The sequence below is a fragment of the Vicugna pacos genome, unplaced genomic scaffold (genome assembly GCF_048564905.1).
Source record: "Vicugna pacos unplaced genomic scaffold, VicPac4 scaffold_76, whole genome shotgun sequence".
In the NCBI taxonomy this organism is placed as follows: domain Eukaryota; kingdom Metazoa; phylum Chordata; class Mammalia; order Artiodactyla; family Camelidae; genus Vicugna; species Vicugna pacos.
This window is the reverse complement of record NW_027328757.1, coordinates 343874-358948: the sequence shown is the minus strand read 5'-3', so window position 1 is coordinate 358948 and position 15075 is coordinate 343874. Positions and strand designations below refer to the sequence as shown.

General features: G+C 42.1%; 1 protein-coding gene across 2 annotated transcripts; it reads left to right on the top strand.

Moving 5' to 3' along the window:
- Positions 1 to 11521: 11521 nt before the first annotated feature.
- LOC140694638 (nucleosome assembly protein 1-like 1-A) lies at positions 11522 to 14342 on the top strand. Of its 2 annotated transcripts, XM_072957788.1 has the most exons (3): positions 11522 to 12855; positions 12998 to 13127; positions 14110 to 14342. In XM_072957788.1, the coding sequence occupies exons 1-3, from the start codon at positions 11536 to 11538 to the stop codon at positions 14169 to 14171; spliced, it is 1512 nt and encodes a 503-aa protein (XP_072813889.1). In that variant the 5' UTR covers positions 11522 to 11535; the 3' UTR covers positions 14172 to 14342. The 2 variants fall into 2 exon arrangements, with proteins under 2 accessions (XP_072813889.1, XP_072813888.1); XM_072957787.1 differs by having other exon boundaries at positions 11522 to 13127.
- Positions 14343 to 15075: the final 733 nt, after the last annotated feature.

The window sequence follows — 15075 nt, the reverse complement described above, 5'->3', positions numbered from 1 at the left end:
ATCTTTATTTGATTTTGATGTCAGCATAACAGAGACCTTAAAAATGAGTTTGAATGTGTTCTCTCTTCTGTTTTCAAAAGTAGATTGTGTAAAATCAGTGTTAGTTTTTCTTTAAATCCTAGGTAGAATTATGCAGTGAGACCATCTGGATATGGAATTTCTTTCTTGGAGCTCTTAATTATACATTCAGTTTATTTATTGTGACAGAGTTATTCAGATTCTCTTTTTTGTCTTGGTTGAGTTTTGGTAGTTTTTGGTTTTTGAAGAATTGGTCTATTTCTTTTAAGATGCAGAATTTATGATCGTGAATTATTTGCAGTATCCCACTACTGTCCTTTAATGGCTGTAGGATCTGTAGCAATATATCCTACTTAATTCCTGATATTGGTGTTTTGTGTCTGCTCTCTTTTTAATCTTTGTCATTTCTAGAGATTTATTAATTTTACTGATTTTTTAAAAGAACCAGCTTTCTGTTTCTTTGTTTTCTCTATTGTCTTCCTATTTTGATATCTCCTTGTATAAATAGTATTTCCTTCTTTCTGCTTGCTTTGGGTGTATTTTGAGCTTCATTTTCTAGTCGATTGATGTAGGAACTTAGATAATTGATTTAAAAATCTTCTATTTTAATACAAGCATTTAGTGATATAACTTTCCTTCTCAGCAGTCCTTTAGCTTTATCCCACATATTTTGATATATTGTGTTTCATTTTCATTCAGTTCCATTTTTTTATATTTCTTTTAGGCTTCTTTTTTGATCCACGGATTATTTAGAAATCTGTTGATTAATATCCCAGGATTTGGAGATTTCCTCCTTGTTATTGATTGTTAGTTACATTAAATTGTATTTACAGAATGTACTCTGTATTCATTTATTTTTTTGATATTTGTTTTATAGCCTATAATATAATATATCTTGGGGGATGTTTCATGGCTGCCTGAAAAAAATCCATATTCTGCTATTTGGAGTTGAATTGTTCTATAGATTTCAGTTGGGTCATGCCAGTTGATGATATTCAGTTTTTCTATATTTTTACTGATTTTTTAGTAGTTCTACCAGGTGCTGAGAATGATGTTTTGAGTTCTACAGCTATAATTTTGGATTTGTCTGTTTCTAATTTTTTTTTTTTTTGCTGCATCAGTTTTTGCCTCTTATATTTTGAGGATCTGTTGTTTGGTATGTACACAATTAAAATCATTATGTCTTCTTTGTGAACTGATCCTTATATCATTATGTAAAGTCCCCCTTTAGTAATTTCTTTGATCTGATGTCTACTTTAGCTGATATTAATGTAGCTACTCTTTTAAAATTAATGATTACAAAATATGTCTTTTCATATTTTTGAAATTTGAATCTATCTGTGTTACTGTATTTAAAGTGAGTTTCTTCTAGAGAGAATATTGTTGGGTCATGACTTTAAACTCAGTTCTGCCAATCTGTCTTATAATTTGTGTATTTAGATCATTTACCTTTAGGGATATGTTGATAGGTTTTCCATCTGCCTTTTATTATTTGCTTTATGTTTTATTTCTTCTGTTTCTCTTTTCTGGCCTTTCTTTGGGTTAGGTGAACATGTTTTAGGATTCCATCTTCATTTACTCATTTTTAGTATATTTCATTTTATTTCTTTTTTGTTGGTTGTTCAATGTATTACAATATACATGCACAACTTATCACTTCACACTGGTATCAGTGTTCTACTGCTTCAGGTGAAGTTTTGAAACCATGCTTTCATTTAGTCTCTTTACCTTCCCTACATTTAAAATATAATTTACTTAATTCTGTCTTCTATGTGCTTTGAGCATCCTATCAAGATAGTGTTATACTGATTGCTACAACCATCAAATATGATTTTTAAAACTCATGATAAAAATAATCCATTCTGTTTACCCATAATTTTACCCATTCTGATGTCCTCCTTTCAGTTCTGAAGTTTGAACCTTGTTCTGTCATTATTTCCTTTCCATTTAGAGGACTTCCTTTAGCCATATTTTAGGGGAAACTTTCTAGAAACAAATTATCTTAATTTACTGTATATTTAAATGTTCCCCCCCCCATTCGTAAGACTATTTTTTAATCAGATATAGAATTCACAGTTGGGAGTTATTTTCTTTCAGGATTTAAAATATGTTTCACTTTATTCTGGTCTCCACAGTTTTAGAAATCTGATGTTATTCAAATTGGTATTAGCATATAAGGAATGCATCTTTATTTTCTGATTTGCATACACTTTTACCCCTATGTTTGGGAAGTTTTCAGCCATTTTATCTTTGAATACTTTTTCAGTATCTGCTCTTTTCCTGGGACTCCAAATAAGACAAATGTTAGATTGTTTTTATTGTCCCTCGGGACTCTGATGTTTTGTTAATTTTTTTCAATTATTGTATATCTGTTGTTTAGCTTCACTAAATTATATTGTTCAGTCTTAAGGCCACTAATTCTGTCATCTGTCATGTAGTTAAGTAGATCAACGGGGCAGAAAAGAGAGCCCAGAATTAGTCCCACATAAATATAGTCAACTGACCTTTGACAAAGAGACAAAGACAATTCAGTGGGGAAAGGAGAGTCATTTTAACAAATGGTACTGTAACAACTGGACATCCACACACAAACAATGAATCTTGACACAGTCTTTACACTTTTCACAAAAACTAACTCAAAATGGATCATAGATCTATGTAGGATGCAAAACTATGAAATCCCTAGAAGATCACTTTTTAAAAAGCATCTAGGTGACACTGGGTTTGACAATGAGATTTTACACATATGACAGCAAAAGAAGAATCCATGAAAGAAAGAAAATTGATAGGATTTATTAAAATTGAAGACTTCTGTTCTGCAAAAGACACTGTTAAGAGAATGAAAGACAATATTTTCACAAGAAAATATTTGCAAAACATATATCTGATAAAGGACTGGTAGACAATACAGGCAAGCAACTCTTAAAATTCAACAATAAGAAAATAAATATCCCAGAAAAGACTTGTGACTTGGGAAAGAACAGGGGATGAGTTCTGGCCCAGCCAGCCTGGCTTATCCGGGTCCCTCTCCCTCTTCCTCTCCAGGCCAGTTTTCTAATTCCCAATTCTCTCCTCCTCTTTCTCCTTTTCCCCTTTTGGTGCTCCGACCTGGAGTCTTGAGAACCAGCCTCTGGTCCTCTAGATATATTGCCACCACACTGCAGGGCCTTTGGTAAGTGCCACACTAAGCATTTACTGCAATCAGTTGCAGGGGAGTTCTATAAAGTAACAAAGCTCTTACACTCCAGACTTTGGAAGGTATTATTGGAATGCTTAACTGTAACCACAGAGTTCATACATCTTTAAGGGCTGAGCTCACAAAAGTCACAGTTTTCATACAATAGTTTATGTAAATGGAGTCCACTGTGTTCAGGCACCTGGCTTAGTTTCTCTGACAGGTGTGATGCCTAAAAGAATTACTGGCTTGATGATGATCTTTCTGTATCCGGCAAGATAGACCCCCACAGTATCAACACTGGAGTATCTCCAGCCTGTGGGAGCCTTTTTTCCAGTGCTTAATGCACACTTGACCTTCTTTGAGGATGGGTTTACAGATTTTGGACCAGAAATGTCTAGCACAACACAACCCTGTGGCACAGTCTGATGATCAGAGACAGACAGAACCTTCTTGTCCTAAGAAGGAGGAGACAATAGGAAAAGTACATGGTCACTGCTAAGCCTGCGTTATTTCATTAAGGTAATCCGAAAGACACTTCTGATGTTTTAACAAAAAGGAATGAGTCTTTTTTAAATTATTGAAGTATAGTCAGTTTACAGTGCTGTGTCAATTTCTGGTGTAGAGCATAATGTTTCAGTCATACATATATATATATACATATATTCCTTTTCATATTCTTTTTTTAAACATTTTTTATTGATTTATAATCATTTTACAATGTCTCAAATTCCAGTGTTCAGCACAATTTTTCAGTTATACATGAACATATATATATTCATTGTCACATTTTTTTCTCTGTGAGCTACCATAAGATCTTGTGTATATTTCCCTGTGCTATACAGTATAGTCTTGTTTATCTATTTCTTTTTCATATTCTTTTTCATTGTAAGTTACTACAAGATATTGAATATAGTTCCCTGTGCTATACAGTATAAACTTGTTTACCTATTTTATATATAGTAGTTAGTATCTGCAAATCTTGAACTCCCAATTTATCCCTTCCCACCCCCTAACCCCCATGATAACCATAAGTTTGTTTTCTGTGCCTGTGAATCTGTTTCTGTTTTGTAGGTAAGTTCATTTGTGTTATTTTTTTTATAGATTCCACATATTAGTGATATCATATGGTATTTTTCTTTTCTCTTTTTGGCTTACCTCACTTAGTATGACAATCTCCAGGACAATCCATGTTGCTGCAAATGGCATTATTTTATCATTTTTATGGCTGAGTAATATTCTATTGTATAAATATACCACAACTTCTTTATCCAGCCATCTGTTGATGGACATTTAGGTTGCTTCCATGTCTTGGCTATTGTAAATAGTGCTGCTATGAACATTGAGATGCATGTGTCTTTTCAAATAGAGTTTCCTTCAAATATATGCCCAGGAGTGGGATTGTTGGATCATATGATAAGTCTATTTTTAGTCTTTTGAGGAATCTCCTTACTGTTTTCTGTAATGGCTGCACCAAACTACATTCACACCAACATTACAGGAGGGTTCCCTTTTCTCCACAGCCTCTCTGGCATTTATTGTTTGTGGACTTTTTAATGATGGCCCTTCTGACTGCTTTGAGGTGATACCTCATTGTAGTTTTGATTCACATTTCTTTGATAATTAGTGATACTGAGCATTTTTTCATGTGCCTATTGGCCATTTGTATGTCTTCATTGGAGAATTGCTTGTTTAGGTCTTCTGTCCACTTTTGGATTGGGTTGTTTGATTTTTCATTATTAAGTTCCATGAGCTATCTGTATATTCAGGAAATTAAGCCCTTGTCAGTTGCATCATTGGCAAGTATTTTCTCCCAATCTGTAGGTTGTCTTTTTGTTTTGTTTATGGTTTCCTTTGCTGTGCAAAAGCTTAAGTTTAATTAGGTCCCATTTGTTTTTTGCTGTATTTCTTTTGCCTGGGTAGACTGCCTTAGGAGAACATTGCTAAGATTTATGTCAGAAAGTAAGGTCCTTTAACCTACCTTTGGTATGATAACATTTTTGAAGACAGTGTAGTTCTTCTAGGGTACCCATCCAGGGTGCTGTGATCATTACCAAAGCTTTCAATAATGGTTTCTTTGATTTTCCCCTCGATGGAAATGATTGTGATCAGAGGACGTACATATTCCTAACGAAGGAGAAGACAGTGATTAACTCCTGAGCTGTAATGTATTACTGCTAATAGCTAAGACAGTGGCAATCTGTTATGCCTGCACGAACTCGAGATACCTCATTATAGTAACATTATTTTAAACATGAGTCAAACTTTCTTTCTACTGTTAAAGCAAAATTCCCCAAGTATACAGAACTATATGTGCAACATGCAACATCCCCAATCTAACCATTTAAAGTACTTTCCCACCAACTGTGGCAGTGGCAATGAGATTTCTGCCCATTTAATATCACCTTTGGGGTGAGAAAAATAAAATCAGTCACTTAAGAAAATAAACATCCCAATTGGAAAAAGGACCAATGATCTAAACAGGAACCTCACTGATGGAGATAAACAGTTGGCAACTATGCACATGAAAAGATGCTCAACATCATATGTCTTTAGGGAACCCTGAAAATTAAAATAAAAATTAGACACCACTATACACCTTTTAGAATGGCTAAAATCTAAACTCTGACAACCCTGAATGCTGATGAGGATGTGGAGCAACAGGAACTCTCACACATTATTAGTAGGAATGCAAAATGGTACAGCCACTTTGGAAGGCACTATAGTGCTTTCTTAAAAAATAAATATGCTCCTACCGTAATCTGTATAGTAATGTAAAGGTAGATACATGACATTATGCATTTAGCAAAATCTATACAACTACTTAGTGTACAACACAAAAAGTGAACCCTAAAATTGACAGAATTGAATGGATGAAAATGTAATTCTAAATAATCCTTGGAGACTTCAGTTCTCCATTTTCAATGAAAGATAGACACAAAGAAGACCAATAATAAATTTAAAACTTGAACAACTAAAAAAAATAACATAGGTAGTACACACAAGCAAACAAATTCACATGTGTTAGGGAAGCAGCACAACGGAGACAGTCAAGTTGCTACCCTTGCTTGAAACAGGCACTCTTTTTTTTCTATTGAAGTATAGTTGATTTGCAATGTTGTGTGAGTTTCAGGTATACAGCAAACTGATTCACTTATATAGATAGATACATATAGATATTATTTTCCAGATTCTTTTCCATTATAAGTTATTATAAAATATTGAATATAGTTCCCTGTGCTACACAGTAAATCCTTGTTGTTTATTTTTATATAGTACTGTGTATCTATTAATCCCATATTCCTAATTAGTCCATCAGCCCTTTCCCACTGATAACCATAAGTATGTTTTCTGTCTGTGAGTCTGTTCCTGTTTTGTAAATAAGTTCATTTGTATTATTTCTTTAATTACACATATAAGTGGTAACATAAAATTGACTTTGTCTGACTTACTTTAATTAGTATGATAATTTCTAGGTCCATTCACATTCCTGCAAATGTCAATATTTCATTTTTTTATGATTGAGCAGTCTTCCAATTAATTAATTAATTAATTACTTAATTTGTCACATCTTCTTTATCCAATCATCTATCAGTGGGCATTTAGGGTGTTTCCATGTCTTGACTATTGTAAACAGTGCTGCTATGAACATTGGGGTGCCTGTGCATTTTTGAATGAGAGTTTTAGACTTCTCTGGATATATGTCCAACAGTGGGATTCCTGGATCATAGAATAACTATTTTTAGTTTTTTAAAGACCCTCTGTACTGTTTTCGATAGCGGCTGCACCAATTTACATTCCCACCCTTTTCTCCCAACACTCTTCAGCATTTACTATTCGTAGACTTTTTGATGGTGGACACTGATGGGTGTGAGGAGATACCTCATAGTAGTGTTGATTTGCATTTCTCAAATAATTAGTGATGTTGAGCATCTTTTCATGTGCCTGTTGGCCCTCTATATGTTTTCTTTGGAAAAATGTCTATTTAGGTCTTCTGCCCATTTCTTAATTCGGTTGTTTGTTTTTTTCATATTGAGCTGGAGAATGTCATTCTAAGTGCCAGAAAGAGAAAGAAAAATACCATATGTGATCGCTCATGTGGACTCTAAAAAAAAAAAACAATTGAACATAAATACAAAACAGAAACAGACTCATAGACATAGAATACAAACTTGTGGTTGCCAAGGGGGCGGGGGGTGGGAAGGGACAGACTAGGAATTCAAAATTTGTAGATACTCACAGGCATATGCAGAATAGATAAACAAGATTACATGGTATAGCACAGGGAAATATATACAAGATCGTATGGTAGCTCACAGCGAAAAAAAATGTGACAATGAATATATGTATGTTCATGTATAACTGAAAAATTGTGATCTACACGGGAATTTGACACAACATTGTAAAATGACTGTAACTCAACAAAAATGTTAAAAACGAGGTGTATGAACTGACTGTATATTTTGGAAATTAATCTCGTTTCGGTTGCATTATGTGCAAATGTTTTCTGCCAGTCCGTAGGTTGTCTTTTCATTTTGTTGGTGGTTTCCTTTGCTGTGCAAAAGCTTACGAATTTGATCGGGTCTCACTTGGAACAGGCACACTTGAGAGACAATCGGGGAGCTATATTATTCATGATCCTTCCTCTGTGGTGGGGCCTCAAGCTATGCCTTTCCACAACCCTTTAGAAGGTCAACCTGGGCCTGTCCCAGGGGGGCTCCTTTCCGCAAGACTGCCCCACGACCTACCCCCTACCTCCCCCTTCTGACCCACCTGCAGTTCTCTTTATCTCCCATCCACCCCACTGGTGAAGGAGGGATCCCCTACCCTAATGGTGTGAGATGGCCAAGCACACGACACTGGCACCGGACAGATGTGATTGACAGCTCTTTTAGTCACACATTCACACCCGGGGTGAGGACAGGGCATGCCGTGCAGCGCGGCAGGGGAGTTGTGTTCAGGAGTAGAGTGAACTGACAGGGGTGATGGGAAAGAGATTGCAGAGTAGCAAGAGAGTGGGGCGCTCCCTGGTTCCCACAAGAGGGCATGATCACCTTATTTGAAAAATTCCACTGGCTGGCAGGCAAGGAAAACCCGTTGGGCAGAGGAGCAGGTGGGGTGCAGCTAGTCTGGCTGATCGGAGAGAACCCAGCTGGGTGGGGTACCTGTCCCAGAAGAAGGAGACATTCAGGTGAGAGCAGGGGAAATCACAGTTAGGCCAGTGGGGTATTCTGAGGCTCAAAGGCATCACAGCAGCATTGGAAATTTGAGCTCTTAATGTACACATAGGAATCCTATGTAAAGAGATCTACAGATGAAAAACAATCCCTTTCAATACGCCAGTGACCTTGTCTGCAGAATGAAAAGGCTGGCCCTAGAATTCATACGGAATTACAGGAGACCGGGAATAGCGAAGACCATCTTGAAAAAGAAAGAGAAAGCTGGAGGATTCCACTTCCCCGTGTCAAAACTTACCACAGCAACAGTAATCGAGACAGTGTGGTACTGAAACAACACGAGACATACGGATCAATGGAACAAACTGGGAGTCCAGAAATAAACCCATAAATCTATGTTCGGTTGATTTTCAGCAAGGATGTCAGATCATTAAGTGGGGAGAAAGCGGAGCCACTACCAAAAAAAAAAAAAAAAAAGATACTAGGACAGCAGGCTATCAAAATGAGTAAAGCTGGACACCTACAATCACTCCACATACAGAAATGAACTCTAAATGAGCAAAGATCGAGCTGTAAGAGCTACACCCATAATACTCTTAGAAAAAATGTATTAGTTTGCTGGGGCCGCCATCACAAAATACCACAGACTGGGTGGCTTAAACAACCCAAATTTAGTTTCTCACGGTTCTGGAGACGAGAAGTCCAAGAACAAGATGTCAGCAAGTTTGGTTTCTTCTCAGGGCTCTGTTCTTGGCTTGCAGCCGGCCGCCTTCTCCCTGCATCCTTACATGATCTTTCCTCTAGTGTACGTGCAGCTCTGCTGTGTTTTCCTGTGTCCAAACGTACTTCCCTTTTTAGGACACCAGTCCGATTGGCTAGGGTCCAACCATATGACCTCCGTTGGCCTTAATTACCTCTTTAAAGGTCCTGTCACCAAACACAGTCACATTCTGAGATGATGCAGATTAGGTATTCAACATATGCTTATGGGAGTACAGGATTCAGTCCTTCAGAAGGGGTAAATATTCATGACCTTTGCTTTGGCAATGGATTCTTAGATATGATGATAAAAGCATAAGTAAACATAGAAAAGGATAAATTGGATTTCATCAGAAATAAAAACGTTTTTGCATCGAAGGACATTAACATGACAGCAAAACCACAACGTACAGAATGGGATGAAACTCTTGTGGCCAGCATATATCTAATTAGGGTCTAGGGTCCAGAACACATAAAGAACACTTACAACTCAACAAGTAGCCGAGGAATCTGGTTTAAAACATGGGTATGAATAGGATATGAATACAGATGTCTCCAACAAGATGCACAGGTGTGCAATAAGGGTATGAAAATCAGCTTGACATCCTTAGTCAGTAGGGAAATGCGACCAAAGCCACCATGTGATGCCAAAGCACACTCATAAGGATGGGTAAAACAGAAATATTTTTTAGGTGAAAAATAAAACATATTTACCAGGATGTGGAGACATTGGGACACTTATACATTACTGGTGGGACTCTAAAATGATGGAGTCACTGTGGGAAAATATCTGGCAGTTCCTCGAAAAGTTAAGTGTAGAATTACCACTCAGTGGGTCTGAGTACAGCAAAACGTTACTACTCAGTGGGTCTGAGTACAGCAAAACGTCTTGGACTGTCGACTGAGAAATCATTCTAGGAAGCCTGTCCTTTTAATGTCTGTCATGCCGTATTAGTCTGCTCGGGCTGCCACAACAAAATGCCATAGACTGGGCAGCGTAGACAAAACATTTATCTCCTGCAGTTCTGGAGGCTGGGCAATGCAAGGTCCGGGAGCCAGCACGGTCGAGTTCTTGGTGAGGGCCCTCATCTTGGCTAGAAGAGAGCCGACTTCTCCCTGTGCCTTCACATGGGGGTGGTGCAGGGGAGATCAAGATCTATGGTCTCTTCCTATAAGGGCACTAATCCCAGTGTGTGGACCCCAGCCTCATGACCTCACTAAGTCTTCATTACCTGCCAAACACCCTGTCTCCAAATACCATCACATTTGGGTTGGGGGGGGGGGAGTAGGGAGTGAGGTGGGGGTAAGGGTTTAACATTTGAATTTCTGGGGGGAGGGGGAACGGTACACAATTCAGTCCATAGCAGGTGCTTAGCTTAGCCCAGTTCTTTAAAAGAAGCCTCTCTCTGTCTGTCTCTCTCTCTCCCTCCCTCTCCGTCTCCCGCTCTCTCTCTTCGTTTTATAGAGTCATGAAGTGAATGGGGGAGCAGTGATGAAACACCTTTCAGCTCCTGTTTGTAATGTGTCTTCAGCTCTTCATTCTCACTACATCCGTTTCAACTTTGTATGTTCTTTTCTCAGTAGCTTTAGCAACATTAAGACCTCCACGTTCTCTTTCTGTCTCCTGTGCGAGGTTTTTACCATTGCTGATACTTGATCTATCCACGTCTTTCTCCCCCTGTAAATAACTGTGTCTCCACTGGCGTGAGCCATCCCAAGGTGGAAACTGGGGAACAAATCCAGGTTTGTATACCCCAGCGCGCCACCCTATAGGGACACTGCAGTTTTGCTTGCAATGGTAGAATGAAACGGAAGGGACTTGGGTGGGCTTCAAGAGCCACCCAGGACTCGAAGGCCCCCAGGGAAGCTGAAGGCCTTGATCACTCATTGGGCCACGGGCATGTCAGTCTTTGCCTGTTGGCCAATGAGCTCAGAGCTGGCGCTGGAGGAAGTGGCTCTTTGTTGACGTTTCCAAGCTCCGCCTCCCACTGCCAGTCAGCCAGACGCTCTCCCGCCTTGGGGACGGCCGCCACCACCGGCGCAGGCGCAGTCTCCCCGGGCCACTTCTCGGGCTGCCCCGGGGGCTCTCCTGTCCCGGGGCCCCCACAGGCGCCTTCGCAGACTCTTCTTGTTCCCTGCGCAGCCGGCTTCTCTGCCGCCCCCTCTGCCGCCCCCGCCACCTCCAGGCGGGCCCGCTGCCAACAGCCTCCCCGCAACGGCGGTCAGCCCGGCGGCCGCCATCTTCGCCGTAGTCGTCGCTGCAGCCGGGTCGGTGTCGGCCGCGTCCCTCCTGCCATGTCTGCCGCAGAGGAGCGCGGCCAGATCCCAGGTGGCCGGGACACAGCTGTTGGCTGGGCGGGCGGCGACAACAGACTCCTTGGGGTCGGTGCGTCACCTTTGGAAGGGATGGATGGAGTCCAGGGCGTCTTCAGAGTCCTTCCGGAGGATGAGGGTTGGCAGGAGGAGGTCGCCGAGGCCGCAGCGGAAGAGAACTGGGCTGTAGAGCTGGGAGAGGAGGAGGGGGAAAGGGAAGAGTTTGAATTCGAGTTCGAGGACCAGGAGGAGGAGGAGTACCAGTCAGAAGAGGGGGACGAAGACGAGGAGGAGGAAGAGAGGGAGACAGAAGAGGAGGAGGAGGACGGGCAGGAGGGCACAGAAGTCGTCTCGGGTGCCCGTGAGGCCCCCACCGTGCGGTCTGGGTCCCTGTTCCGCATTCTGGTCCATTCCCTTCTACACAGCGACCGTGACCTGGTCCGGCCCCACGCGGGCCGCGTGGGGGCTCGGCGCCGCTTCTGGCAGCGCTTGGACCTTGCAGACCTTGCAGACCTTGCAGACCTTGCAGAGGGCCCCGCGCCTCCTCAGGAGGTGGAAGCCCCGGGAGAGGGACCTGTGCCCCAGGAGCGGGAAGACCTGGGAGAGGAAGCTGAGGTGTGGGGGGGCGAGGCCCTGGCTGATGCCTCCCAGTCCTGGGAGGCTGGAGCCTGTGGCCCCGAGGGCAGGGCCCAGGCTGGCGAGTGGCGGCCGAGTCCTCAGGCCCTCGCAGCCCCTGTTGGGGCGTCTGGCCCAAAGGCAGGCGGTGCTCAGCGCTTGCCTCTAGCACTTACGCAGCGGGTCAAAGCTCTCAAAAACCTCCAGGCACGACATGCGCAAGTAGAAGCCCAATTCTATAAAGACCTTTTTGATCTCGAGAAAAAGTACGCTGCCTTCTACGAACCTCTGTTCGATAGGAGAGCTGCCATCATCAATGCAATTCATGAGCCCACAGAAGGGGAATGTCAGTGGGCAGTAGGTGTGGCGGAAGGGGCTTGGGAAGAAATGGATGCAGAGCCTGAAGGAAAGGGGCAAATAAATGGCATACCTCACTTTTGGCTGACAGCTTTTAAAAATGTCAAGATGCTCGGTAGGATGATCCGGGGAAATGACGAACTTGCCCTGGAGCACTTGACAGATGTGAAAATAAAGTTTTCTGGGGTCGATGAACCAATGGGCTTCACCGTAGAATTTATCTTTGAGTCAAACGAATACTTTTTCAACCAAGTTCTGACGAAAACGTACCGAATGCGCTCAGACCCAGATGATTCTGATCCCTTCTTCTCCAGAGGGCCAGAGATAATCAGCAGCACAGGCTGTGAGATCTACTGGAAAGAGGGGAAAGACCTCACCATGAAAACTCTCGAGCTGCAGAAGTGTGAGGGCCGTGGAAGTGTGGTACCAGCCACGGACAAGGTGCCCAGTCGTTCCTTCTTCACCTACTTCTACCCTCCTGATTCTCCTGAGGGTAGGGTATTGGATATCGCCACTGATTATAAGTTGGGCTATTTTTTCCGTGAAGTTCTGGTCCCAAAGTCCGTATTATTCTTCACGAAAGAAGCGACTGAATATCAGTGTGAAGACTCTGATGAAGAGGTCCAAGAAGCTGAAGGGCCAAGAACCGAAGAACCAGGGCGAGGACCTGAAAAGGATGTGGACCCAGCAGAGGGCAGCCCCGGGGAAGCCAGGTATCTGTGTGCAGCTCCGAGTATCACCCAGCCATTCCTGACATAGGCCTATTGTGTTATGTTTTTAAGTTTCCTCCACAAAGCAAATAGTAGTAAAGGAAATTTGGCTAAAGCCTAGTTTCAGGACAGCTTAACGTTCGTAAGGCGTGTATGCTAGATAATGTAGAATGGAGCGTGTTCTGAAATGTGCTTCGCTCCCAGCTGCAGGCCCTCCGAGCGGTAGCTGTAAGACTTCTGCAGGTGGGAAACTTATCAGACCTGGTAGCCGCGAGCACTGTTTGTCTGGAACACAGTTGCCAGAACAGGCGGCTGAAGTGACTGGAACGTGCGCTAGCTGGGCCTTCATCAGTGGGCTACAGCAGTACGGTCTCTTGGGCTAACTGGGAGAAAATGCCCGTGAGAATGTGACTGCTGACAAAGGTGTAGCAAGTGAACATTTTCAAGTGGGAGCCCACTGGTTGATTGATACCTAACTGTTTGTTCAGTTGTAAAGGTTTATATTTCATGGGACAGTCAGTCAAAAGAGAAGAACGTTAGCCTCGGTAAGACTGTTGTTCACCACTGAATTGGTGATTAAGTCAGCTTGTATCTTGCCTGTCCTCTCCTTCTCTTTCTTCCTTTGCTTTTCCCTGTCCTTCTCCTCTTCCTTTTCGCAGGCCTGGAAACAGAGGGTCTGGGAGTGACTGATGGATAGAGCACAGGCTAGTAAGGTGGAAAGACTGACTTATTTAATGAGTCTCTCAAGAAAACAACAGCAACAAAGCAGGCGTTTCTGGTGTTTGGCAAGTGGGAGAGGAGGTTGGTGTGAGGGGTGCATGATGGAAGACACGTCCAGACGTCTGCGTCGCAAGGGGAAAATGTGTTGATTTCTCTTGATGGTACAACAGGCGTACGTAGGATTGCCTGTTTTCTTAGATTTAGAAAGTCAGTGTTGCATGTTCTTGGCTTGCAATTGCTAATTGTCTCTTATTTCATCCCACAGTTCTCAGGCATAGAAAGACACGATGGAGGAAGAAACAACGAAATTGTTCTTCACGGATTTGAGATTTTCTGCTTCTCAGTAGCCAGTGGGAATTTTATCAACACTGGTTTTGTTCCCGATTTCATCATGCAAAAAGTGTTATCCACCTTCATCTGACTTTTCTCTTAAGTTTTTCAGATACGTTTGACAGCATTTGCCCCTGTTAAAAATAAAAGTTTGCCAGAAATGGATAAGCTGCAGAGTTCTTAGGTATATAACACTGATGCAGGTCTATCCTTGTATCTTTTCTTTTTGCTTTGTGCCACCTTACTGTCATTGAAACCGTGTCTTAAGTTCTTTTATTGCCGCCACAAGTTAATTAAAATGCCAGTGTATAAACAGTTAACGTAAAGGGAGAGGTGGAGGTCTAGCCCCTACTTCCTTCTATTGAAAGAAACCGACGGATGACCAAGCTCATCCGGAGACCAGATGGTGCCACTGGGCTGCTGTGGACCAGCGGCATCAGCGTCACCTGGGAGCTTGTGAGGAATGCAGATGCTCAGGCCCCACTCCAGAGTTACTGAATCAGACATTCTGAAGGTGGGCCGGCAATCAGAGTTTTACGTGTCCTTCAGGTGACTCTGAGAAGCACACTAGAGTTTGAGCATCACTGGTTTAGAGCAGTGATGGGTGTGGGGGGCCGGGGAGGACTGTGAGGGACTGAGCTTCTCCTGTGGTAAGGCCAGCACTGACCCAGCCACTTGACACTATTTTCGGTCAACTGGACGGGACAGCAAAGGCTGGAGTGGGGATGAGACTAGAATTCTCTCAAGGGTCTGAGACACAGAAAGACCTCCAAGAGGGGCAAGGATTGGATGGTGGCAGTGGCAAAAGTGGGTGAGGGAACAGACTAGTTTCAGAAGGATAGAACCGTTACGATACCACGAATACGAAGTTTAAGAGCATGTAAAACAATCACATATTGAT

Excerpts from the sequence above, each read along its gene's own strand:
- LOC140694638 (XM_072957787.1), top strand. The coding sequence starts at position 11,536 with ATGGATGGAGTCCAGGGCGTCTTCAGAGTCCTTCCGGAGGATGAGGGT.